Here is a 27,144-nt window from a genome sequence, read left to right on the forward strand (position 1 = left end):
ACGGTGGAGGGGTGAGCGTATGTCAGAGTGGTGGCGAGGTTAGAAATAGCACGGTGGAGGGGTGAGCGTATGTCAGAGTGGTGGTGAGGTTAGAAATAACACGGTGGAGGGGTGAGCATATGTCAGGGTGGTGGGGAGGTTGGAAATAACACGGTGGAGGGGTGAGCGTACGTCAGAGTGGTGGTCAGGTTAGAAATAACACGATGGAGGGGTGAGCATATGTCAGGTTAGAAATCACATGGTGGAGAGGTGAGCGTATGTGAGAGTGGTGGTAAAGTTGAAAGTAACACGGTAGAGGGGTGAGCGTATACGTCAGGGTGATGGTAAGGCTGGGGGTGGAGTGGCTATAACTCAGTGGGAAACAACTCGACTGCAGTACAATGGGCCATAACCAGTCTACATTAGTACATGTATATGAAAACCTGTAGTATATGCTATTCTGTCAGTGGGAATTCATATTAAACAGTATTTCTTAATCTGTAAGAATTGTCTATATGACGGCAGTGGATTTTTGTTAATTCTTTGACACACAAAGCTAAACGTTTTACAATATGCAAGGGCGTTGTGAAGCAATATATTTTGTTTTATATATTTGAAATAAAAACATTTCGAATACTATGTGATTTTAATTGTATGGCTGATCAACAGCTCAGAATGCAAGGAAAGTGTAACCCTACTATTTTTACATTTGTGTTGTGTTTATATTCTTTGAAAATACATATTAAATAATAATAGCTTGAAATGCTAATTATTCGTCACTAATGGAAAATGACGACAACCACTCTTCACAGTGACCAACACATTACAACATAACTCTATTTTGAAAATATATTATTTTAATGTGGAAAATTGTACAAACTACAGAGTGTATATACAAATTAATCTCTCAAAATGAAGTAGTAGTTGTAACATAATCAGAACATCACATAGAAGATGTATACATAAACAAAACAAAATATATTATTAAAAGTATGAAAGTAAATGCATGTAAAAAAACATAACAATAGAAGTTTAGTTAAAGTACCTGCCTTTTGATTTTAATAAACAGTATCACAAATATACCACAGCCATAGCTAACTCTCTTCCCCGGGGATTGGTGGGAGCGGTGGCAATAACTGGCTTTGGTGGTGTCATGGTTAAGTAATCGGACTTAAGTCTGGTAGGCACTGGGTTCGCAGCCCGGTACCGACTCCCACCCAAAGTGAGTTTTAACGACTCAGTGGGTAGGTGTAAGATCACTGCACCGTCATCTCTCACACTAACCACTAAGCCACTGTCCTGGACAGACAGCCCAGATAGCTGTGGTGTGTGTGCCCAGGACAGCACGCTTGAACATTAATAAGAAATAAGCACGAAAATATGTTGAAATGAAACGACCATCAAGGCAAGAAAAACATTAATTTTACTGATCAAGAGTTATGCATCCCTCCTCAAGGCCTCCATCCCATGGTTGCTATGATACAGGTCACTTCCTAGTTAATTAATGGAAGTATGTAGATTTTGCCTTAAGTCCATATACTAAGGATCATTAAGAACTACCATATATATTATTATATATGGGTTACATCTAGAGCACAAAATTGTGTGTGCACTATCACAATTCATGTGTATTTTATGCACCTATCAAATGCACCATTAGTTTTTCAAATAAAACTCACAATTAACGTAATTTAATTATTACTTAACTAGGATAAACACATACATGTATATGTAAATGAAATTGTGATTACATCAGATTTGAATTGTTGTGCCCTGAATAGGTTTTAAAGGCGCAGATCCTAGTTTCAACCCATAAAATTGACACTGTTTGGTTAAGTTACAAACCTGTAACACATTTGGATAACATTACAAGAGAGTGAAAAAAAAAAAAGTCTGTTAGTTGAAATGGTGAAATACCATTAAAAATAGACTACAACTCAACTCCGTAACTGGTACTTCTCCGATGCATGTGCATTTAAAAAAAAAAAAAAAAAAAAAAAAAATCATTTTGTGGTATTAGAAACACCAGGATGACCAGAAAAACTTTGGTTGTATGTAAATGGATAATCTCAGGGCTGCTAGATTATAGTAGTCCCCCCACTCCCATGGCTAGTGATATTCAATGTTGGGCTAATAAATATCTACTATTGCCTAACGGCTTGTGAATTTTTGTTAGTCAAATGTTGCTGTTAAGTCTATTTTGTAAATATGAATATCCTGCCCCCACCCCCAATGTTTATGTTTTTAAGCTTGATCTCCCTTTTTAGGTGACATATCCGATTATTACTATTAATTAGTAAAACTGTATTAAAGTAAAGTAGGGCTAGTGAATTTTTAATCATGGCTAGTAAATGTTTTAAATCACTGATCCCATGGCTAGTGAATTTTATAAAAAAATTCTAGAAGCCCTGTAATCCAAACAATAAAATACCGGCCTCAGTGGCGTCGTGGCAGGCCATCGGTCAACAGGCTGGTAGGTACTGGGTTCGGATCCCAGTCGAGGCATGGGATTTTTAATCCAGATACCGACTCCAAACCCTGAGTGAGTGCTCCACAAGGCTCAAAGGGTAGGTGTAAACCACTTGCACCGACCAATGATCCATAACTGGTTCAACAAAGACCATGGTTTGTGCTATCCTGCCTGTGGGAAGTGCAAATAAAAGATCCCTTGCTGCTAATCGGAAGAGTAGCCCATGTAGTGGCGACAGCGGGTTTCCTCTCAAAATCTGTGTGGTCTGTAACCATATGTCTGACACCATATAACCGTAAATAAAATGTGTTGAGTGCGTCGTTAAATAAAACATTTCTTTCTTTCTTTCCAAACAATAAAATATAAGTTAAGTTTGATTTCAGTGATCATAAATGGCTCTAATAGTGAGAACATATGCCTTAGTGTTTACAAACTAGGCCTGTCCCTTTAAACTGAACCACCTTAACAAACCGTAATCTACTGTAGACAATATAAACTGTAAAAACACATCTATCACAACCAAGACTTTATGAGCTATGCATACATGTGGACTGTAGGAAATATGTCGTAACTGTCCAATTAATAATACATAAATGAACATGTAGATGGGCAAGTTGAGAAAAATAAATCATGATACAGGGATACAACATAAATATGGCAAAATACAAAAACAAATGTTTGCGACATCATGAACTTATTACAAAGTATATTTTTAAAAAAAGAGAGAAAAAAAAGAGAGACTAGTTAATAATAAATAATGAAAAGAGAAACAAATAAATATACTAGTAGTCAAAATATTGTTAAATGAAAGAGTTATATAAACTGATAAACTATCATCAAAACAAAGTGATAAATGAAAATAAATAAATATATAGAGATAGAAATTGTTCATTTGACCTCTTAAGTCATCGGACAATGTGGCAGAAATAACAGAAATAATAGCTTTACCCCTTAATTTTTATGGTCTGCAGGATAAAAATAATAACTAGTTACTGACGTCGGATATCTGATTTATCCTGTGAAGACAAGAATGGGAAATTCTGCGAGGCTCAGCACAGGATAAAGCACATATCCGACGTCAGTAACTAGTTATTATTTTTATCCTGCAGACCATAAAAATTAAGGGGAAAAGCTATTATTTCTACCACATTGTACGATGACTTAAGAGGTCAAATGAACAATTTTGAAATGTAACTATGCATACAACGTCATATGAGCGACGTCAAAAGTCATAATCTGCAAGCATACGTTTATGACTTTGGTTTATGACTTTGCTTTAATCAGTCGTCATAATCTGTTAATAGAAACAGTGGCTGCAGGATAAAAACTGATAAACTATCATCAAAACAAAGTGATAAATGACTATCAAACATATTGCTAATGGTAGTGATGCACCAACATCAAACATTGTTTGGTATTTGTATTGGAAACATGTACAGGTCTATTTCTTGAATTTATTTAGGGAATACTGTCATGAAGAGACTATCACAATGGCATGATACAAACTAAATTCATAGAATTAGAATTAGGAATGTGCTGTTCTCTGAAAGTTCTACTTTAACAACACTCACTCAAACAGCACAATAGGTTTATCAAGACACACAGTCTTGTCGTTAACATTAATTGCAAGCTACCATGGCTGTTTAAAATTAAAAGGGTGACAACTCAATATGAGAAAACGACGAGACAAAAATGTTTGTTGCGATCAGACTGCAATAAGTACAATGTAATGCCTCAGAAAACATCTGTATTCTGGGCATTACATGTTTTCAACCATACACAATGGGTTCTGCCAGAATTGTGTCAATATAAACATATAAAAATATAAGGCTACAAATGGACTATATAAAAATATAAATAAACAAATAACCTGAAATGTATGAGGCACTGCAGTATGGTTTACACTCTTGTTATAATCAAATACCAGTCCAACTGTTTCCATCCTTCTGTCTGTTCACATTCACGTCTGTTCCACATATAATTTTACAGACCTTCCCCCGCCCCAATGCCTCAAGTTTGACTTTCATGGATGTGCCCATTCTTGACAGTTTTGACACTTTGTTGGTCCTATTAGGGAACATATACTGCTTTAACAATACTCTCAGAATGCTTGTTTTTAGCAGAGTACTGTCACACAATGCATTCACTGCTAAATAATTAAATTTCTGGTACATTCATTACCACGTAACATCATCCCATTGGTCCAGCTGTAGCAACAGGAGTTTGTTAATGTTACAATGAACATAAAAATTACGTCGTCAGGGAACGTCATATCTGATGACTTCATTTTATATGAGCAAGTTGTCTTATTGAGCGTTATTGTTTATGGATAAAACATAATTCAAAATAAAGTATGACGATTTAGTGTTATTATTAGCCTGTATTCACACAGTTTGCGGATGATTTGTTTTGTTCGTACCCGATGAATGTAAAAGAAATAACAGACAATCCTTAAAAATATCAACATATTTAAATATAATTGTTGGTGACAGTGAATACCATTGAGTGTTGATAGAACTTTTCTTGTGATGTCACTATTATAAAAATATCAACATATTTAAATATAATTGTTGGTGACAGTGAATACCATTGAGTGTTGATATAACTTTTCTTGTGATGTCACTATTATAAAAATATCTTTGAAATATTCTACAGAAAATTATTTATTTATTTAACCGGTGTCCTATGTCTAATGTTATAGTGATGCTATTTAGTGAGCTGTCTGATCTCATCGGCCAACACTTTAGTGACGTGCATCTCTCTCTCCACCTCAGCGCCACCTATCTGCTGCAGGGCAACAAACGCTGCGTCTCGCACATGGGAGATGACATCATTTCTCCTGAAAATACAACCAATTCGGAGATGTTAGAAAAACAATCAATTCTGAGGTGTAATTTAATGTAATAATTCTTTTCAACTGAACCCGACATCTATCCAATGGCATTTTACCCTATTTTTAATAGACTAGTATGGAAATTAATTCTGTGACTTTCTTGTTTCAATTGAATAATTTTTTTTTTTTAAACCACATTTTACCAAGGAATGGTTTACTATAATTTTTAACTGCTGCACTGTGTAAATTGAAACTTGTGTCTGTAAAACAAACTTTATAATATTAACTAATGATCAAACTCGCAAAACAATCTTACTAGCAAGCTTATGTATAAAATCTTGTAGTAAATTAAGGTAGTAGTTCACAACCTTAGTGAGGTTTTGATCACACATGGTTTGTGTGACAATTAAATATTTAATGCCATTCGTAACCACTGAAATGGTTAGAAATAGCACTGCAGTGTTTTTGCCAGAAAGAATTTTTTTGGTATGGCACTATGAAATTGATTGCAACCAGTCTACAGGGGGTGGGGGGGGGGGAGCCTTCCCCAGAATGAAAATGTGTTAATTTTAGGGTTAAGGTTAAGAAAATCATACAGTAATGATAAGAGTAATTAATTTGATCAAAAACTGAACTTAACAAAATAAAATCTGCCAAATAATTTGGGTATGGTGCCATACCTATTTTACCCCTGGCAGAAACCCTGCAATGTCAATAATCATAGTACGCGTAGTGAAAGGAACAAATTAAAAAGGATGAATCACTATAATCGCGCAATCAAAATCTTGTTATTTTTACACCCACACCTTTAAAAAACCACTCAAAATTATTTTTTTCAAACAAAGTAAATAATTCCAATTATTTCTTCAAGCCCTATTTTTACCCCACCCCACACAAAACCAAAAAAACCACATTCAAATAATTTGTTTTTCAAATTAAAAAAATATATATTCCAATTATTATCAATATTTATCAGAATATAATAGAATAACTGACCACATATTAAGTATTTTCTTGACAGCTGGTTTGGCCTGTAAGTGACCAAGAGCCAGACACCCTGCTTCCCGCACCAGTCTGTCATTGTCGTTGAGGATGTTCATGATGCAGTTGATGGTGTGTTTGTCACTGGCGTTGGTCCGCGCTAGCGAGACGGCGGCCACGGCTCGCACGTTGGCGTCAGGGTCAGATAACAAATCATGGAGAGCCTGAATAACTGCCGGACTTCGGTATTTACCTACAGGGATATATAGAACAGGCATTCTAAAGTACATCATAAAGCTCTACACGAAATGTCAAAACTCTACACAAAATATCAGCTCAATATCTTAAGGCACTGTGAAAAAAACACATCCGGAAAACTATATGTGGGACAGATGGACAGACGGATGGACTGACAGAGATAAAACCTATAGTCCCCTCCAGTTATATCCACATAAATGGTTATTAAGCAGTATAAAATATTTTAGATTATTACAGCCTTTTTGTTTTTAACCATTAAATTACATATCTTACAGTGTATTGATAAAGTTCTAAGTTTTGATGAATTCAATATATTTCTGGTTGTCCTGGTGTTCGTAATAGCTCCAAAAGCATTTTAAGCAAAAATTAAAAAGTACTTATTTCAAGAACTAGGATCAATGGTTACCAGGGCTAGCGAATTTTACAAATAATTGGTGAATTTTATTTTAATTTGGTGAATAAATTTCATGTAATAAATATTATTTTATTAGACTGAGTTTTTGCCATTTTTAAAATTTAAAATGTTGATTTGGCGAAATTTTCTGATCACCCAAAGCTAGCCCTGGTTGTAATCATATGCGTCAACAGCTTTAATAGCCTGGTTAAGATAAAGTTATTCTATGACATTAATACGTTTTTCATTTCTATCATATAATCCAGCAAGAAGATAGGCAGTCATATTTATTCCAAATTTTTTGTTACTATTTTGTAGCCTAAACTCCAATAGATATACTGCAAAGATGTCAAACATATGACAGCATCAGAAAAAACATCTGGCCACAACACAAATCCCTTGAATACATGATTATTGTCAAAACAATGTTGGAACACATTCCTAACTTTTTGTCCACACTTAAGCAATATATACATTTTGTCCCTACTTATATAATATACAATGTTATACAACTTATATAATAAACAATATACAACTTATGCAATAAACATTTTGCCCATACTTATGTAATAAAATCTACTGTGGCAATATATGTCACCAAACTCCCACCTAAATTCTCAATAGCTTCTACTCGCACTGAGGAGTCCATATCAAAGACTCCTTTCATTGAAATACTCTCCAAGGCTTGATCCTGCACTCGGACCCACAGCGGAAATACTTCGTCGTCGATCTCACAGAAAGCTGCAAAGATTATAAATAATCTAATATAAATTTTATTACATTTCCAAACAAAAACTACAATTTATAAAATATCTGAATATTTATATTGTTATTTACATGCATGTAATATGCTTTATGTGGTGACATTACTAAGTAATTTCTGTAACCACATTTTAAGATAAGTGGTTTATGTCATTTTGCATATGTTTTTAGTTTTAACCCAGTTTAATTGATTGCTCAAAGCTACAAGTATTATCTTACAACATGAATCTCAACGGGAAAAAAAATCAAAAAAATCATGATGGACTGTTGAAATATGCACAGCAAAATCCATAAAAGCAATGTGCCATCTTAACACACAAAAAAAACCTGTTTTGAAATAATACAAACATCACAAACTTATCAAACATAATTTAAACGAGTACCGGTGAGGTACATGATAAGCCCATGAGGAGTTTGATGGAAAACCATATCTATATTAATGAATATGTTACGGGTATGATTCAATTCTAATTATGTGAAATTTTTGGACCAACCACCATCCCAAGTTGTTACTACATATGAGGTCTGATGGTCCTGTATGCATCAGATTCTGTATGCAAGATATGGTCTGGACAAAGATTTACTGTTATTGTGCAGCAGACCGTGAAAAGTAGGTCAGAGTGACCTAGTAATAGTACATGACACACCAACATCCCAAGTTGTTCCTACATGTGACGTTTGATGGTCCTGTATGCATCTGTATGTAAGATATGGTCCGGACTAAAAAAAAATTCACAGATGGATGGACGGACAGACAACACCTTACCATAATACGACCCATAGATGGGCGTATAAAAATCAATGATACTCGTAAGAAATTATAACAGGATATTCCATGCTCTATCACTTTAGAAAAGGAAAATGAATCTTTAAAACTATAAAAGATAAGCACTGAACATTAATCTGCTAACATACTAACTGAATACTGACACTGATAATAAAACTAACACAAAAACCCCAACATATTTGATGGGTCCATGGGAATAACCTATGATGTCATACTTTTGGTAATTTTATATTTTTTAATTTTAATATTTATAATTCGGCAATGGTGGAATATTTATACCTAGGCAAGCATTAATTACCGACAACACTTAATGGCCTACCATAATTATAGGTTTTTATTTTATTGTGTCATTGTCACCTTGACGGGGCAGGACGTAACCCAGTCGTACAGTGCTTGCTCGATGCACAGTTGGTGATGGATCGATCCCCGTCGGTGGGCCCATTGGGCTATTTCTCGTTTCAGACAGTGCACCACGGATGGTATATCAAAGGCTGTGGTATGTGCTATCCTGTCTGTGGGATGGTGCATATAAAAGATCCCTTGCTGCTAATCGAAAAGAGTAGCCCATGAAGTGGTGACAGCGGGTTTCCTCTCTCAATATCTGTGTGGTCCTAAACCATATAACCATAAATAAAATGTGTTGAGTGTGTTAAATAATTTCTTTCTTTCATTGTGACCTTGACATACACAACCTTTATAATACTGACTATCTGTTTGGACATCATACGTTATTCCCTTGTATCTTTCGTTTATATTCAGGAAAAGCAGAGCTAGCTCTGGCACTCACCAAATTCGCCAGTTGTGAATTTCAGGAACAATTGGCAAAATTTATTTTAATTTGGTGAAAAGTCCATTGTGTAACAGTTGATATTTTGTTGGAAAATATCTATAAGTTTTGCATTTTTCAGATAATTTGGCAACATTTTCTGATAATTTGGCAACATTTTCTGATAACACAGCGCTAGTACTAAAAAGGTCACTACGTCCATATGTGAGTTAAAATGACAACCTAAGAATTTCTCTTTGTCGAGCATGTCATCCTCGCCGACTTCCATCTCTCTTCGCAGGATGCTCATCAGCCAGACCTGGTCATCAGAGGTGAATGTTTTCTCCAGGTGAGACTTGTATAGAAACATGAAGTCCGTCACAAATCTGAAACACAGTGATGTTACAATTACAGTTTTATTAATATTGTTATATTTGTCTGTTACTCCATAACATATGTATGACAGATTCACAGACAGTGTGGTTGGCCCACCTCTAAATAACACACTATCTTCCACACTGTAACCTTGGCATCCGACACATATGGAATGTAGTGAAGAGAAAGAGAGAGAGAGAGAGAGAGAGAGAGAGAGAGAGAGAGAGAGAGAGAGAGAGAGAGAGAGAGAGAGAACCTACAGACACATAGAGGATGAAACCAACACCATCAGAGACTTGGTGATCACTTAGTGTTGCACTGACTTCATAAAGGTCATATAACAAATACTGTTTAGACAGTTATCACACACTACATGTTAACACTAATTACAACGTAACAATAACCTACTTCTTCCACTGGATGGTGTTTGAAGAATACCGGTCACTCCAGTATTTCCCTGGCATGATTAACAAAGTTTCATCTGCTTCTACCTGCTTTATCCTATGTCGGTTTAAATTCTGTCTCGACATCTGTCTCTGAAACTTTGGTCTGCTTTTAACTGCAACTGATTGTGAAATATAAAATGAATAATCACCCCCAGAACCACACTACTGTAACAAGACATTAATAAATATGTCAAATATAAAATGAATAGTCAACCCCAGAACCACACTACTGTAACAATACATTAATAAATATGTCAAATATAAAATGAATAGTCACCCCAGAACCACACTACTGTAACAAGACATTAATAAATATGTCAAATATAAAATGAATAGTCACCCCAGAACCACACTACTGTAACAAGACATTAATAAATATGTCAAATATAAAATGAATAGTCACCCCAGAACCACACTACTGTAACAAGACATTAATAAATATGTCAAATATAAAATGAATAGTCACCCCAGAACCACACTACTGTAACAAGACATTAATAAATATGTCAAATATAAAATGAATAGTCACCCCAGAACCACACTACTGTAACAAGACATTAATAAATATGTCAAATATAAAATGAATAGTCACCCCAGAACCACACTACTGTAACAAGACATTAATAAATATGTCAAATATAAAATGAATAGTCACCCCAGAACCACACTACTGTAACAAGACATTAATAAATATGTCAAATATAAAATGAATAGTCACCCCAGAACCACACTACTGTAACAAGACATTAATAAATATGTCAAATATAAAATGAATAGTCACCCCAGAACCACACTACTGTAACAAGACATTAATAAATATGTCAAATATAAAATGAATAGTCACCCCAGAACCACACTACTGTAACAAGACATTAATAAATATGTCAAATATAAAATGAATAGTCACCCCAGAACCACACTACTGTAACAAGACATTAATAAATATGTCAAATATAAAATGAATAGTCACCCCAGAACCACACTACTGTAACAAGACATTAATAAATATGTCAAATATAAAATGAATAGTCACCCCAGAACCACACTACTGTAACAAGACATTAATAAATATGTCAAATATAAAATGAATAGTCACCCCAGAACCACACTACTGTAACAAGACATTAATAAATCAGGGCTAGCTCTGGGTGAGCAAAATCTTTCACCAAATTGTCCATTAAACTTCAAAAATTACAGAAATCAACAGTTATTTTCTTAAAAACGTCAGTTATTACATGAAATTATTTCGTCAAATTAAAATAAATTTTGCCAACTACTTTCAAGATTCGCAATTGGTGAATTTAGCGAGTGCCAGAGCTAGCCCTGATAAATCAAGAAGTAAATAAACAATTTAACACTGTACATATACAAAACAATATGAATGGTATATATTTTGACATGTCTGATATTAGTTAATATGAAATTCTTATTAATGGATATAATAATATATACTGCAGATAGTAGGTTATGGAAGCAACAACTTGTTAAACATTATACAGTTTTTCTTTTATGATCACGGTGGACTGTAGCCATTGTATTTGTTACACCAGCTTCCTGCACAAAATTTGAAGATATTATATCAAATATTAAGCATGATATTCATCAGACAAATTATCAATTGTTGTCAAGTACACAGCACAAATATCTTATCTACCAGATGAATACATATCAGACTTCGACATCAATAGAAATTAATATTTATTCACGGCCGTTTTTTTAACTAACCAGTTAAGATATCTCAGAAATTACAAAAGTGACCTGTACCCAGTAGTTTTTCAGCATGCACCAAAAGAACCAACTTATTTATAGACACCAGGGATTGTTTGTGAAAACCAACTGACATGGTGATAATCATACATCAATAAGAAAGTAAACATGATTACATGTACATATGAATGGAAAAGCATGGGTACTGTACATGCATTATTGCATGTGATCCTATGTATATACATGCTACACTAACACACTAAGTATGCATATTAACATACATGCAAGCATGCATACCAAGTATTATGTATTTCTGTATATGATATCAGCTTTATTTGATAAGGTTAAGAATCGTGAAGAACACTAACTAATGAACAAACACCATGGAATAATCAAGAAACTTCATTAAGACACCACACCACCATTTGTCGTGATGTTACTGGTACTTAGCAGCTTAATATAGTCCGGTTCAGGAAATAGTTCCTCATTAAAAAAATACCACAAAATTATTATATGCTTTTGAAATCTTTCTTTGATGATTACACATAGGTTGACCTCTGTAGTGTTTAAATAACCCATTAGTTTGAAGTTACTTGTTATATATGTAGACCTAACTGATAACAACTGTGCAAGTGGTATAATGCCACTTGTATAACAGCAACACGAGGCGGTGCTCTGGCACGAGGGCTGTTAACTGAAAAAAGTTGTGGTCGACCCATGTTGATTTTTTACATGGTACTTGTCAGTTGAAAGCACGTTCTAAAATTAGTAGTCACATGATCCTCTTAATAGTGTTGTATTTTTCACAGAATATATCCTGACATAGAAACTGTATTGAACTGCATGGAGTAACTAATGGTGCTGAGTAACGTTAAGTAAATAACAAACACCATGCAGTAAATAACAAACATTGGAGTCTTTAACACCATGCAGTAATACTTGTGTGTAAGGTAAACACTGATAATACCTGACTCCTCAGCATGTTCCTCTGTTAAATATTAAACATTGTCAAAAATAATCACAAACAAAAATCTATGGAGCATTAAAAATAATTTAAAATGAAAAGCTGTCAATACTATAACTTTAAATATTAGACATTAGCATTTGTATTCTAAATTTGTTATCAAACCAAAAATAAACAGAAATAAAGTTGTCAAACTCTGTACATAAATTATCATGAAAGAGACGTGCAGTTTTTTGACATCTTTAATCTTCAGTGAGAATTAATATCTATCTTTTTGTTAAAATACAACCAGTTAAGTCCATGTTAAAGTAGAGAAACCAAAGTTCACTCTATCTGGTGCAATTTCAAACACTATAAGACAAAAGACAATATTTCACCTTTCTTTTCAGTCTTTTCATCCAGGAGTGCCGCCTTTCGTTTGAGCTCATCCTTCAACTCAACCACCAACTCCTCGAGGACTCCCTCCACCTTGTCTGGATCATCGACGAGCAGCCACGGGTAGCTAGCCAGCTGCAGCTTCCTTCAATATATACATGTATTGTTGCACTTCACGTAATCAATGGCAAGCTCTTTCTTGGAGATAAACAGAGTTATAGCAAGGATTTCGATAGGGAAGGGCACATGTTTACTTGTAGGGCTTTTTAAAAAATATTTTATTGACAACTAATAAATACCAACAAATAATGTACACCCTGAAATTAACACGTCTCTAAATTAATGCAAGTGACAGCGGACAGACGAAAATGCGACATGAAATTAATGCGAGTGGCCTCTCTTTGAAATATTAACTTTCCTAACATGACACGTCTGTGTACTTTTGGGTTAAATCCAAGTTCCAGGTGTCTTCAATGAGATCAACTCACTAAAATGTCAGTTAACCTGTTTAGTCCCTATTATTTTTGATGAGATCAACTCGAAGCATATTTTTGCGGCAATCATTTACGTAACGTGTATACAGTAGTTCCCTAAATCTGGCTAAACATTAGCATGCATGTACCATTACAACTGTATGCCAACACAGTTGCAGGGAACTTGAACAGTAAAGACAAAGAAAAGATCGACCGCAATATTAGTGTGCTAAAACCCATTCACGCACGATGGATCGTGTCGGCTTTTGACAGGGAGGCCAAAGATCCTACAATCATCACACGTGGCTGGCAGCTTGCTGGACTATTGGAAAATTAGTCTGTCTCATCTACAATGAATTGTTTTCCAGTTCTGTTTTATAAATATATTAGAATTTTAATTTTGGGGGGTGATGTTTTAATAACGTGGAACACATAGAAATATATTATTATTAATGTGAATAACACTAACTTGCATTTTTTGCATTAATATTATGAGCGCATTAATTTCAGGATCTACAGTAATTAATTTTTAAAAATAAGTTTCTAAAATAATTATTATTAAGTTTAATTAATTTTTGGTAAATGTTCGAGGGTAATATATACTCTTCAAAAAAAGAAACGCAAAAGGGTACAAATGGGTTATAACTCCGATTGTATGTTTCCTACCGGTTCATGCTTTGTGAATATAAGGTCATTGCATGTCCCAAACACATTCCCACGGTTACATTCGATAAAACGCAGCTACTGTACAATAAAGTTCCAAAATGTGAATATTCGCAAAAACGCAGCCACGTGCAAACCATGTCACCACTGCACGTGCAACACGTGAACACCGACAGTATAAAAGTGCAGGGTGTTCGCTTGCCTGGCCTCTGTATCTGGCCGACAGTTGACAATCCAGGACATGCCACGTCTCAGTGAACCGCAGAGAAACAATGCCATCGGCCGACTAGACGCAGGCGAATCCAGAACGGCCGTTGCCAGGGCATTCCATGTGTCCCCAAGCACCATCTCCAGACTGTGGGACCGTTACCAGCAACATGGATCAACACGTGACCTCCCTAGATCCGGCCGACCACGGGTCACTACCCCCGGGCAGGACCGCTACATCCGGGTACGCCACCTTCGGGAACGATTGACTACTGCCACCTCCACAGCCGCAGCAATACCAGGTTTGCGCAGGATATCCGACCAGACCGTACGGAACCGCCTACGTGAGGTAGGAATTCGTGCCAGACGTCCAGTTCGAGGTGTCATCTTAACACCACAACACCGTCGACTCCGACTGCAGTGGTGCCAGATTCATCGACAATGGCCTCAACTGCGATGGAGACAGGTGTGGTTCAGTGACGAGTCCCGATTTCTGCTCCGACGTCATGATGGAAGATGTCGCGTGTATAGGCGTCGTGGTGAACGTTATGCGGCAAACTGCGTGCAGGAAGTGGACAGATTCGGCGGGGGTAGTGTCATGGTGTGGGCAGCCATCTCACACACTGGCAGAACGGACCTGGTCCACGTGCAGGGCAACCTGAATGCACAGGGCTACATTGACCAGATCCTCCGGCCACACATCGTTCCAGTTATGGCCAACGCCAACGCAGTGTTCCAACATGACAACGCCAGGCCTCACACAGCACGTCTCACAACGGCTTTCCTACAGAACAACAACATTAATGTCCTTCCTTGGCCATCGATATCACCGGATTTGAACCCAATTGAGCATCTATGGGACGAGTTGGACCGACGCCTCCAACAGCGACAACCACAGCCCCAGACCCTGCCCGAGCTGGCAGCAGCCTTGCAGGCCGAGTGGGCCACCATCCCCCGGGACGTCATCCGTACTCTGGTTGCTTCAATGGGCAGGCGGTGCCAGGCAGTTGTCAACACACGCGGAGGCCACACCCGGTATTGACTCCAGATGACCTTAACCTTGGTGGTGTGTCCTATCACTTACTCACAATGGACTAGAGTGAATTGTGAACAATCCTGCAACATTTGGTAATTATCGGACTCACCATTCAATAATTAAATCAATTCTCCAAATGTTACGACAATGTGGTTTTGCGTTTCTTCTTTTGAAGAGTATATATATATTTTATTGTTTTCTTTGGCATTGAACTAGGATGCTCATACCCAGGAGTGAGCTGCACTAACTGGTAGCAGGTCATGGCACCCCTTCTATTTAATACTATTTTCTACACTCAGTCTGATAAATAATATATAAAGTATAATAATGACCTGTGATATAAAGAAGAATAATGTTCATATGTTAAATGGCGGCAGGTGACCTTGTGCAAACATGTAGTGTGCATTTGATGATAGTTTGACATCCAACAACCGTTGATTAATTAATCAATGTACTCTAGTACACAGTGTTATTAAAGTGACAGACCCTAGTTTTTAAACACTACGGAGTAGTTTTCACTATTAGAGCTGGTTTTTATATTACTGAAATCAGACATTACTTCGATTTATGGTTTAGATTATCTATTTACATACATCCTAAATGTTTTTGGACATCCTGGTGTTTCTAATACCACGAAATGTATTTTTCATATTTTAAAAAATGTATGTACCTCTGACAAGTAACAGTTAAGGAGACAAGCGCTAGTCTATTCAAGGGTATTTTCCCGTTTCAACATCATAGTCTTGTTTCACTTTATTGTAAAGTTATTCAAATGTGTTACAGGTTTGTAACGAACCAGACTTAGTGTCCATTTATATGTATTACCTTTAAACAAAACTGTTTGTTCAAGTGTTACATGATAATTATTTATATCACAGCTTATTTTAAATCATGTGGATGATAAATAAGAATACTGAATAAGACATACATGCCAGTGTCCATAAGAGGGTACAGTATTTCCTTGCTCTCCAAAGCAACTGGAAATATGGCACAGTTGGAAACATATCCCAGCGCAAGCTCATCTTTGCAGTACTTGGATTTCACAGATGTTTTACTCAGCAGGGAAACCAACAGCTGAAATATATACAGTGGAACCTCATTAGTCCGGACAGTATTGTTATTAAAAAAACGTCTGGATTAACTAATTTCCATATTACTGAAATGTATGTGATGAGTAACCTCCCTTGATTCACAAACAAAATAAAAACGACACATTTGATTTTTAGAAAAAAACATTTCTTCAACCAGTTTTGTTCTGTTGATCTGTCTCGTGGTGTGAATAAGCGCTATTTGCCAGACTACTATGCAGTAGTGTACTGCCAGGTGCTTGTCTTAAAGTTAGAAAATGCGATTAAATAAAATGAAATACTGTTTAAGACATGTTGCATTGTTGATACTAAATGTTTGATTACTAGCGACAAGTTTTAAATTTTATTAGTTGTGTTTTGTTGTACCGATTAATGTTATAAATCTAGGCCACGTGGTTGAGTTCTTTTCCACGAAGTGGGTACGTTGTTGAGGAATGCATATTGTTTCTCACTTATATACAATCATTATTAGTTTAAAGTTTCTACGTTTACAGATTATATTTTAAACATATTAAATGGCGAAATTATAATTCATTTCTGCTATATCTACTGATATAATATAAACGCCAACATGATACATCCCTCCACCCCTATCACAGAAATACAACTCTCTCAAAACCGGCGTGAAACCGAATGAGCATTGTTCCACCTGTGAAAGAGTCGCAAGCCAGTGTTTTGATAGCAATAACATATAAAGATGTTTCCTTTGTCTTTATTTTGGGTGACTGGCAATACTCTTGAGTTGGACACCAAAATAATTATGAACAGTATTCAATAATAAATCATAAAGGTAAGTTAGGAGGGTAGTTACAAAACGAGGTCATGGGGTACCGTAGGGTTACCCACTTTTAAAAATAAAATACTCTTTTTTTTCTTCCATAAAATAAAACAGCCAGTTTAGTCATAGATCAAAGAAATTATATTTAAAAATAACTTTTATGTTCAATCAGCGGCAACTGGTCAAATGAAGCAATTTGCCTTTACTTTTTACATTTAGTTCAGAATTATGACCGTCCGGTTCCGGAAGCTGAATATCTGGATTAATGAATAACTTTACTGAGTGGTTGTTTCATTTTGCAAAAAAAATGTCCATAAGGTGACTACTGGAGTCCGGATTAATGAGGTTCCACTGTAGTATATTTGGTTTTAGAATACTCTATATATTACTTTCAAGTACATGCTAAAGTCACATAGAACAAAGACCATTTATTTGAGGGTCTTTTTTTTTTAGCAGATATACTTATTCAGGAACTCACCAGTGGTGGAGAATGCCAGTGTCCGAATGCATAAGACCACCAGATCTAACAATTGGGGTGAGAGGGGACAGAACTGGTCAACTTACCACAAAACCCACCACATTTTTTTTTTTTTGGAGTGGGGTGGGGTGGGGGTCATATCTGTACTTGCAAAGTGCTTGTGGTAAATTTTTAGATCATAAAAAAAATTAGAAGTACAGGATCAACAGAAATATATACATACCTTTGCATCTATTATTGCTTGTCCAATCTTGCTGAGAAAATCAACACCTGCTCTCAGTCCAGAAACATCAACCCAAACAGAAATACCACTGCTTTGTAGTTTGTCTAAGAACAGACACACAAAAAACAATCAATTACTGACTAGAAATTTGTTTTACATTCACAGGTACCAGATATATTATATAAAAAACCCAACATTGGATATATTATATTTATTGTGTATGAAGCCAAAACAAAGGAGAATAAAGTAACTATCATCAACCTTAGGCTTATAATATATTAATTTTTATCATTACTGATAATTATCTCATAATTATAATTAATGAGATGTGTATTTTTATGTATTGTATGTGGAAGATGCTGTGAAATTACTGGCAATCCAAATAAACATATTCAAATAAAACAAAACAAATATATAAAAGAGAGTACAAGGCCATATTCAAAGGCAATTTTAAGCAGGGCTAGCTCTGCCACTCGCCAATTGCAAATTTTAGGAACAATTAGCAAATTTTATTTTAATTTGGCGCAATAAAATTCATGCAATAATTGATATTTGCTGGAAAATAACAGAGTTTTGCATTTTTGGACATAATTTGGCGAAATGTTTTGCACACCCAGAGCTAGCCCTGTTACGGTCAGTATTTTTACATTAAGCTTCTAGCAGAAAGAACTAAGGAAACAAGGTATCTGAGACCAAATTTAATTCCCAGTTGAGCACAGGCGTAGGAAGGGTGGGGGTGTGGTCAAGGGGGGGGCTACTCTGTAGCAGCAGCAATGGTTTTTATATATTTATACATGTATTTATATATATACTCTTCAAAAAAAGAAACGCAAAAGGGTACAAATGGGTTATAACTCCGATTTTATGTTTCCTACCGGTTCATGCTTTGTGAATATAAGGTCATTGCATGTCCCAAACACATTCCCACGGTTACATTCGATAAAACGCAGCTACTGTACAATAAAGTTCCAAAATGTGAATATTCGTAAAAACGCAGCCACGTGCAAACCATGTCACCACTGCACGTGCGTTGTCTGCACGTGCAACATGAACACCGACAGTATAAAAGTGCAGGGTGTTCGCTTTCCTGGCCTCTGTATCTGGCCGACAGTTGACAATCCAGGACATGCCACGTCTCAGTGAACCGCAGAGAAACAATGCCATCGGCCGACTAGACGCAGGCGATTCCAGAACGGCCGTTGCCAGGGCATTCCATGTGTCCCCAAGCACCATCTCCAGACTGTGGGACCGTTACCAGCAACATGGATCAACACGTGACCTCCCTAGATCCGGTCGACCACGGGTCACTACCCCCGGGCAGGACCGCTACATCCGGGTACGCCACCTTCGGGAACGATTGAATACTGCCACCTCCACAACAATACCAGGTTTGCGCAGGATATCCGACCAGACCGTACGGAACCGCCTACGTGAGGTAGGAATTCGTGCCAGACGTCCAGTTCGAGGTGTCATCTTAACACCACAACACCGTCGACTCCGACTGCAGTGGTGCCAGATTCATCGACAATGGCCTCAACTGCGATGGAGACAGGTGTGGTTCAGTGACGAGTCCCGATTTCTGCTCCGACGTCATGATGGAAGATGTCGCATGTATAGGCGTCGTGGTGAACGTTATGCGGCAAACTGCGTGCAGGAAGTGGACAGATTCGGCAGGGGTAGTGTCATGGTGTGGGCAGCCATCTCACACACTGGCAGAACTGACCTGGTCCACGTGCAGGGCAACCTGAATGCACAGGGCTACATTGACCAGATCCTCCGGCCACACATCGTTCCAGTTATGGCCAACGCCAACGCAGTGTTCCAACATGACAACGCCAGGCCTCACACAGCACGTCTCACAACGGCTTTCCTACAGAACAACAACATTAATGTCCTTCCTTGGCCATCGATATCACCGGATTTGAACCCAATTGAGCATCTATGGGACGAGTTGGACCGACGCCTCCGACAGCGACAACCACAGCCCCAGACCCTGCCCGAGCTGGCAGCAGCCTTGCAGGCCGAGTGGGCCACCATCCCCCGGGACGTCATCCGTACTCTGGTTGCTTCAATGGGCAGGCGGTGCCAGGCAGTTGTCAACACACGCGGAGGCCACACCCGGTATTGACTCCAGATGACCTTGACCTTGGTGGTGTGTCCTATCACTTACTCACAATGGACTAGAGTGAATTGTGAACAATCCTGCAACATTTGGTAATTATCGGACTCACCATTCAATAATTAAATCAATTCTCCAAATGTTACGACAATGTGGTTTTGCGTTTCTTCTTTTGAAGAGTATATATATGTGTGTGCATGTGTGGTGTGTGTGCACGTGTTAATTATACATGTATATAAAATACAGAGATATAACATGGGGCTGAATGTGAGTACTGTGGCACTGACTGCCAGTAACACGGTTAACATCCTGGGTATTAATTCACTAAACTCTCGCAACTTTGCGATCTCACAGTGCAATGCTAAAAGACTTGCAAAGAGGACGCTTTGTTGTCTAGCAGAGCCTAAGAGAGCTTTGTGAATTAGGCCCCTGATACTGTACTGGATGAGGGTTTTGAAATCAATATTTGCTGTTACTATTTATGTGTTCAGGGCCCCATTTTGCCAACTGTGTAATTGAAAGGTGTTACGATGGTGCCAACCGAATAACCGATGATCGACTATGAGAGTGCTACAATCACTTTAAGTGCATTAGGTAGTTATGCACTTGAGGTGATCTTAGCACTAAGATTGCTCTGTAAAAGGGGGCCCAGGCCTGTAGGAAAGATACTTCAAGTGGGTGGGTCACAACCATATTATTATCTTTAGGATGAAAACATTAATTTTAAATTTTCACCCTTGAATGGGAAGGGGCACAGGCCCACATAGCCCCGTCCCCACTTTCCCACAGGTCTGTGTGTTCTCTAAATTCTTTCTATCAGTATATAAACTAGTTGATGCTATCGACAATTAAACATGAGATACATTGTAAATGGCTTCCATCAATTAATTAATGCCTCAATTATACAAGCGACCACACAGATTAAGAAAGGTACAGGAAAACCTTTGATCCTCATCATCATCTCTCTATCTGCATGGCTGTAGCTGATCATCAGATCCTTCGGTGCCTGGCTCGACTGATGTGTTAAAGATGCACTCGCCTTTTCTTTGACATTGTCCTGTTTTTCCTTCGACAATGAAGACGAGGCTCTGGATCCCGACCGAGGACTGGCAGACTTTGAGCTGGCACTCGACCCCATGAATATAGCTTACAACTGAAGACCGTAATTGAAAACAAATTAAAAGAAGCATTCTGAGAGTACTGCTAAAGCTATACATGTCCCCCACTGTGCCCAAAAAACTAAAATTCTTATCTCCAAAGTTCAAAGGCCATAATTCTGTGAAAAATTTATAAATTGCCATGAAAGTTAAACTTGATTTGTAGCAGAAAATTAAAAAAAAATGATATACATAAAATTTCAGCTCAATTTCTTGAAGCATTACAAAAAAACATTTGTATCTCCAAAGGCCATAACTCTCTCAAAAATGGGTAAATCACCATGAAAGTCATGTAATAGTACATGATAAAGCTACACAAAACAATTCAGCTCAATATCTCGAGGCATTGTGAAGAAAAAACATCCAGAAAAATGTAGGTGAGACAAACTTAGAGATGACTCCAATATAGTCTCCTCCAAATGAACTGGTATGGGACTAATAATAGGGACCGCGGACACTTTTTAAATATGACAAGAATGATATTGATTGTTCGTTATACTGAAGAAATACATTTAAAAGAATAATAAAAAATAATAATAAAAAATTCAATTGGCTCCGACCCCTCCAAAAAAATATTGGTAATCAGGGTAGGTAACTCCGTTTTGCAAAACAAAATAAAACCCCAAAAAGTTTGGCACACTAAAAATTGTGGGAATGTATTCATTATTTTCAAATAAAATACCTTCAATACCATTAATATAATCAGTATAATCGTCTAATTGGTCATTATAATACCCATCCACCTCCAAAAAGGGTTCAACATAAGAGAACGGCCATTATTGTCGCATAAGCATATATCATACATGTGGAATGTAATAAAACTCATTTGTGCATTACAAATGAACATTACCATCATCGTCATGTGCTATATGTAGTAATCAGTAACTCCTCATTCGTTACCCGCATTATCACAGCATTCAATTGTACAGAGTAAAGAGCATCAGTTAGCAATGGAAAAAGTGATATACAGGTCAATGGTCAATATGTAAGAGGACAAAATGTGTACCATTAATGTTGTATCTGTCAAAATGTCAACTTGTGTGTGTTTATATGAAAGATAGAGAGAAGAGAGAAGTAAGACAGAGAGACAGTGAGAGAGGGGTAGAGAGTAAAAGGACAGAGCAAGAGAGATAACAGATGTATGTGTTAGGTTTTTGGAAATTGAGTTTCTTCATAAATTATTAATTACAAAATTTGGAATAATTAGAGATGCTTCATTGTTGGATGCATGGCTTATTAGCTAGCCTGTCTTTGATTTTAAAAAAATATGTTAGTGGCATTAAAAAACAAAATTACATCACCCATGCTGTGTTATTGAGACAATCATATACACATTTAGTGCTGTCATTGTCAGAGCATGGGCATCAATCCGGCTTTAAAAGTGAAGGGGACGTGTTAGTGTGTGTGTGTGTGATAAAGGAATGTCAATGAAAATAATAAAGCTACACATTAGTGGTTAAACTTTTTTTTTTTTGTTGCTGTTGGAGGTGTTATTGTTGCTTTTGCTAAATGAAAAAGTGGGAGGGACATTTATATAGATTGTCACCCGGCGTTGAAAAGTGAGGGGAACGTGTCCCCCACCCCCCACCGATCAGTGGTTTAATTGGTGAAACGAAGTCGTAGGATACAAAAGTTTTTTACACATTAAGTATAATGTCAAAGTTGACATTTTTACCTGGGTACCACTTTAATAGATTACAGCCAGTGCTCCACAACTAGTGTAACAAAGGCTGTTTTGTGTACTATCCTGTCTGTGGGATGGTGCATATAAAAGATCCCTTGATGCTAAACGAAACGAGTAGCCCATGAAGTGGCGACAGCGGGTTTCCTCTCACAATATCTGTGTGGTTCTTAACCATATGTCTGACGCCATATAACCGTAAATAAAATGTGTTGAGTGCGTCGTTAAATAAAACATTTCCTTCATTCCTTCCACTTTAATAGTTGATATTTTGACTTGACATTTTTTCCAGTGACATTTTGTCCTACATCCGTTAATTGTAAAGATGTTGTTATAGGGATTATTTTTATGTGATTCCCTAACAACAGATGTGTCAGGGCCACAGTAAATGTATTCATAATAACAAATCATTGAAAATGTAAACAAATATCCGCCATCTTGGATTGTAGTAAACACACAAACAGGAAGATGTTGTTAACTGGCGATCAGTTATACAATAAATCAAAACATCTAAATTTTGTTATGTACTGCAAGAGTAATACATAATATATAATTACCTCACAAAAATAAATACTTGCAATAACAACAACAACACTATTTTTCAATAATTAAATGCGGTATCGCTACTTTTTCACTTTGCCACTGAATAAAATGTAAAGTGGCAAGTAACATGAGTTCTATATTTGTTATAAAGTTTTATTAATGTATTTTATACCTGTTACAAGTACTGTATAATGTATTCTTCCAATATTAAACAATAAATGTTTTATAGACGTTAACTAACATGTGCTTTTCAAACCTTGCATTCGGCAACGGTGTAATGGATGTGAGTGATGCTACCAGTCTTCCAGTGCGGTCTCTACTAATAACAATTTATGGGTTTATTAATTGGCTAATTTACTGGCATAAAAACAATAGAATTTGCATGTAGATAATGCAAATTAAATCGAATCCCAACTTAAATGTACAGTGAGAAGAAAATACAGATTTTACTGCAAAATGCTAAAATTGTAATTATTATAATTCAGTGTGTGGGATAAAAGTGGAAATACAAACAGCTTTACTACCTCCCCCCCCCCCCCCCCCCCCCATAGAACATGATCAAGATTTACAGCATGTTTCGTGAACCACTGTAACCCTAGAGTTTCATACAGTCCAGTGTCATGAAATCCAGACATGACATGTATGGATTTTCTCAGACTTCGACATTTTGTATTCTGACTATGCCCACGATGCGCGAAAACGCCGAAAGGCATGTCAAATTCTTGAAGTTGAAACAGTCACAAACCGTAACAAAACAAAAAAACATGTCACTACTGTTATTCATACTTATTTCCTAAATAGCCAAGGCATCGACAACGATTCCATGACAATATAATATTTCATGATTGATGAGAAGTGCGTTGTCACTTCTTGTTGATAAAAATAACAACCTCACACAGACCGGAACTGTCGTTTAGGAAAACATTACGCTTCTTCCGATTTAAATTCCGCCTTCATAATAAGAGTACTTGTGCGGGAGCGTTGTTTAGAAAGAAAGTAAAAAGAATTTTAAAAAAAGAAAAAAAAGAAAAAGAATTTAAAAAATGTAATAATAAGAGGGGCAAGCCATAATATTGAAAATATTTGAATTCAAATATCAATGTCCTAATAACTTGTGCTATGTTTGATATCTTTTATATGTGGTGTCTCATTACTAATTATAATTAAGCACCCACCAATTGGGACTACAAATAGTTTACTGATAGCAGCCTGTTACATTTGAATATTTTTATATTGGGTCAGTCATTGCTTCATCTTTGCCAGTTATAGCAAATAACCCAAATGACTACTAAGGAAAAGAAATAAATAATGTTTTATTTAACGAATCACTCAACACATTTATGAAATTCACTACCAAATAATGCACAAGCTATTTTCAATTAGCAACAAAAGATGTTTTAAATGCACAATTCCACAGATAGGGTAATATATACAGCACAGCATTTGTTACACCAGTTGTGGAGCACTGGCTGGAATGAGAAATAGCCTAAAGAGCCCACCAACAGGAATCAGTTCTTCGCAGACTGCGCATAAAGGAAGTGTTTTACCACTGGGCTACGTCCCACCCCCGACATTCACGGAAGACAGATACCAAGACCCATTTCACCTCATTCAAGCGCTGTACACAACTACTTAATATAACTAATAAATCTGACAAATTTCTTTTGATAAAAAAAATATACTTTTAATGTCGTTAATTAATATACAACATACACATTATTACAGCTTCACAAATTAATAAACTGTCATGTATCCCGGGTAACATTAAACAGAGATGTACATGTAAGAACAAGGGTCAGTAGTAAAACATTGTGAATTAATTTGCAAATAGTTATACACATAAAAAGGCACTAACAAGAGCACATGCAAAGCTGCTGCCTCTAAATAACCAAAATTACACATTGAATACATTGTAATAAATATCAGAAATATGTCATCTTGTTAACTACCTACATGTGTGTGTATGTATGCGAGCATGTATGTATGCATGCGTGTGTGTGCATGCATGTCTAATCTGATTATTGGTCCTTTCAGATAAATGTATGTTAGTTGCAAATCAGTCTGGTTATATATATATATATATATATATATATATATATATATATATATATATATATACATAATAATATATATAGACTTGTGGATTTTTGTTATTATATTAATGCATTGGTTTTATTTGTTTTCATGTAATTAATTATTTTATTTCCATAAACAGGTAATGAATTACAACAGATTGTGTACCTTTAATTATTTTATTCTTAATGACAAGTTGATTACTATTTTCAGGTATCTTGGCTTGTTACAAATTGCACAAGCATGTATGACACTTGCACAACTTAGTAACAATAGCACTATCACCCATGCGCCGTGCCTGTCCTATTGTTTCCAGCTTGGGTACAGTGTAAGCTGATGTGGTTTTAGTGTTCTTATCTGAAATGATAGCTTAGTACAGTTCACTGTTTCCTTAAATACTGGTGTATTGTGGTCCACATTATAGTTTGCTCTTCTGGAGTTAATACTTCATTTTTGCTCAATTTATTGGAAGATATTTCTAGAGAAGATTTAAGGTTAGTTATAGTTAGGTTATTTATTGTTTGGCTACACTATAATAACATATACTTTAATATAAATGTAATTGACTAAATCATGCTTTACAACAAGTAATTATTATATATTTCTGTATAACGTTATAAACTGTACAGTGTAATACTAATTCTTATTAATTCAGTAATTTGATTAATCTATATCTAAATATGTGATAAACATAATTTAGTATGAATGCAGTGTGTATGTTTGTGGTGATGAACACTTTAGAGATTGTTGTATTTTATTATATATTTTAAGAAACATAACGTGTCTGCGTGGTTATTTATTATTGTAATTCTTTTATGCAGATACGTCAATCCTTTTAAGTGTGACCAGTTCCATTTGCCCTGGTGTCACATACTTGATATGTAATATATTTGTATATATATTTGTATAATATAATTCTTATTTCAGGACATGTATGTATTTCACATGAGTGATAATATCTTGTGTATTGTAATTTGTGATAATGGAGACACATGTTAAATCATTATTTGGACATGTGAGTCATAATGTATATTATGTATGTATGTATTATAACTATGTCTGTTGTAATCATAAGACATATTTTGTATTATGCATTAATTACTTTAATATGTCATGTCATGTTAAATACTATTATTTAAATGATGGAATGTTATATATTGCGTATCCTGAGATTTATATATGTATAATGAATGTATTGTTATATTGTATTTTAATTATATTGTTACAGGGATATAAAAATGGAACCTATTGTCAGCCATTAAAGAGCCTTTAACCCAAAACAATGCAGTTGTCATTTGTTCCAAAACGATGATGCTACTACATATATATATATATATATATATATATGTAGTAGCATCATCGTTTTGGAACAAATGACAACTGTTCGTTGTAACGAGGTCTATATATATATATATACACACAGTCAGACCTCGTTACAACGAACATGTTCATCCCTGGGTCACTTTGTCGTTATATCGAAATCGCCGGTGTATCGAACTGTCATGAGTTATCTCCATTGCCAAAATAA

General features: G+C 36.1%; 1 protein-coding gene across 3 annotated transcripts; it reads right to left on the reverse strand.

Annotated features, from left to right (window-relative positions):
• Positions 1-4,810: 4,810 nt before the first annotated feature.
• On the reverse strand, positions 4,811-25,671 carry LOC121367734. 3 transcript variants are annotated; one of them, XM_041492072.1, is made up of 11 exons: positions 24,330-25,671; positions 21,105-21,315; positions 18,044-18,147; positions 16,405-16,550; positions 13,100-13,242; positions 12,726-12,746; positions 10,014-10,170; positions 9,474-9,616; positions 7,525-7,656; positions 6,279-6,516; positions 4,811-5,288 (listed from the first exon to the last, which is right to left on the reverse strand). In XM_041492072.1, the coding sequence occupies exons 2-11, from the start codon at positions 21,298-21,300 to the stop codon at positions 5,156-5,158; spliced, it is 1,413 nt and encodes a 470-aa protein (XP_041348006.1). In that variant the 5' UTR covers positions 21,301-21,315; positions 24,330-25,671; the 3' UTR covers positions 4,811-5,155. The 3 variants fall into 3 exon arrangements, with proteins under 3 accessions (XP_041348006.1, XP_041348007.1, XP_041348008.1); XM_041492073.1 differs by lacking the exon at positions 24,330-25,671 and adding an exon at positions 23,800-24,068; XM_041492074.1 differs by lacking the exon at positions 12,726-12,746.
• Between the last annotated feature and the right edge of the window lie 1,473 nt (positions 25,672-27,144).

This window comes from Gigantopelta aegis, chromosome 3 (assembly GCF_016097555.1).
Source record: "Gigantopelta aegis isolate Gae_Host chromosome 3, Gae_host_genome, whole genome shotgun sequence".
Taxonomy (NCBI): domain Eukaryota; kingdom Metazoa; phylum Mollusca; class Gastropoda; order Neomphalida; family Peltospiridae; genus Gigantopelta; species Gigantopelta aegis.

Bases quoted from the DNA above. Each gene is read 5' to 3' on its own strand.
- LOC121367734 (XM_041492072.1), bottom strand. From the start codon at position 21,300: ATGGGGTCGAGTGCCAGCTCAAAGTCTGCCAGTCCTCGGTCGGGATCC. The intron at 16,551-18,043 runs GTATGTATATAT...TATATATTTCAG, and splicing joins AAGCAATAATAGATGCAAAG to CTGTTGGTTTCCCTGCTGAG. The intron at 6,517-7,524 runs GTGGGAGTTTGG...ATATCCCTGTAG, and splicing joins AGAAGCTATTGAGAATTTAG to GTAAATACCGAAGTCCGGCA.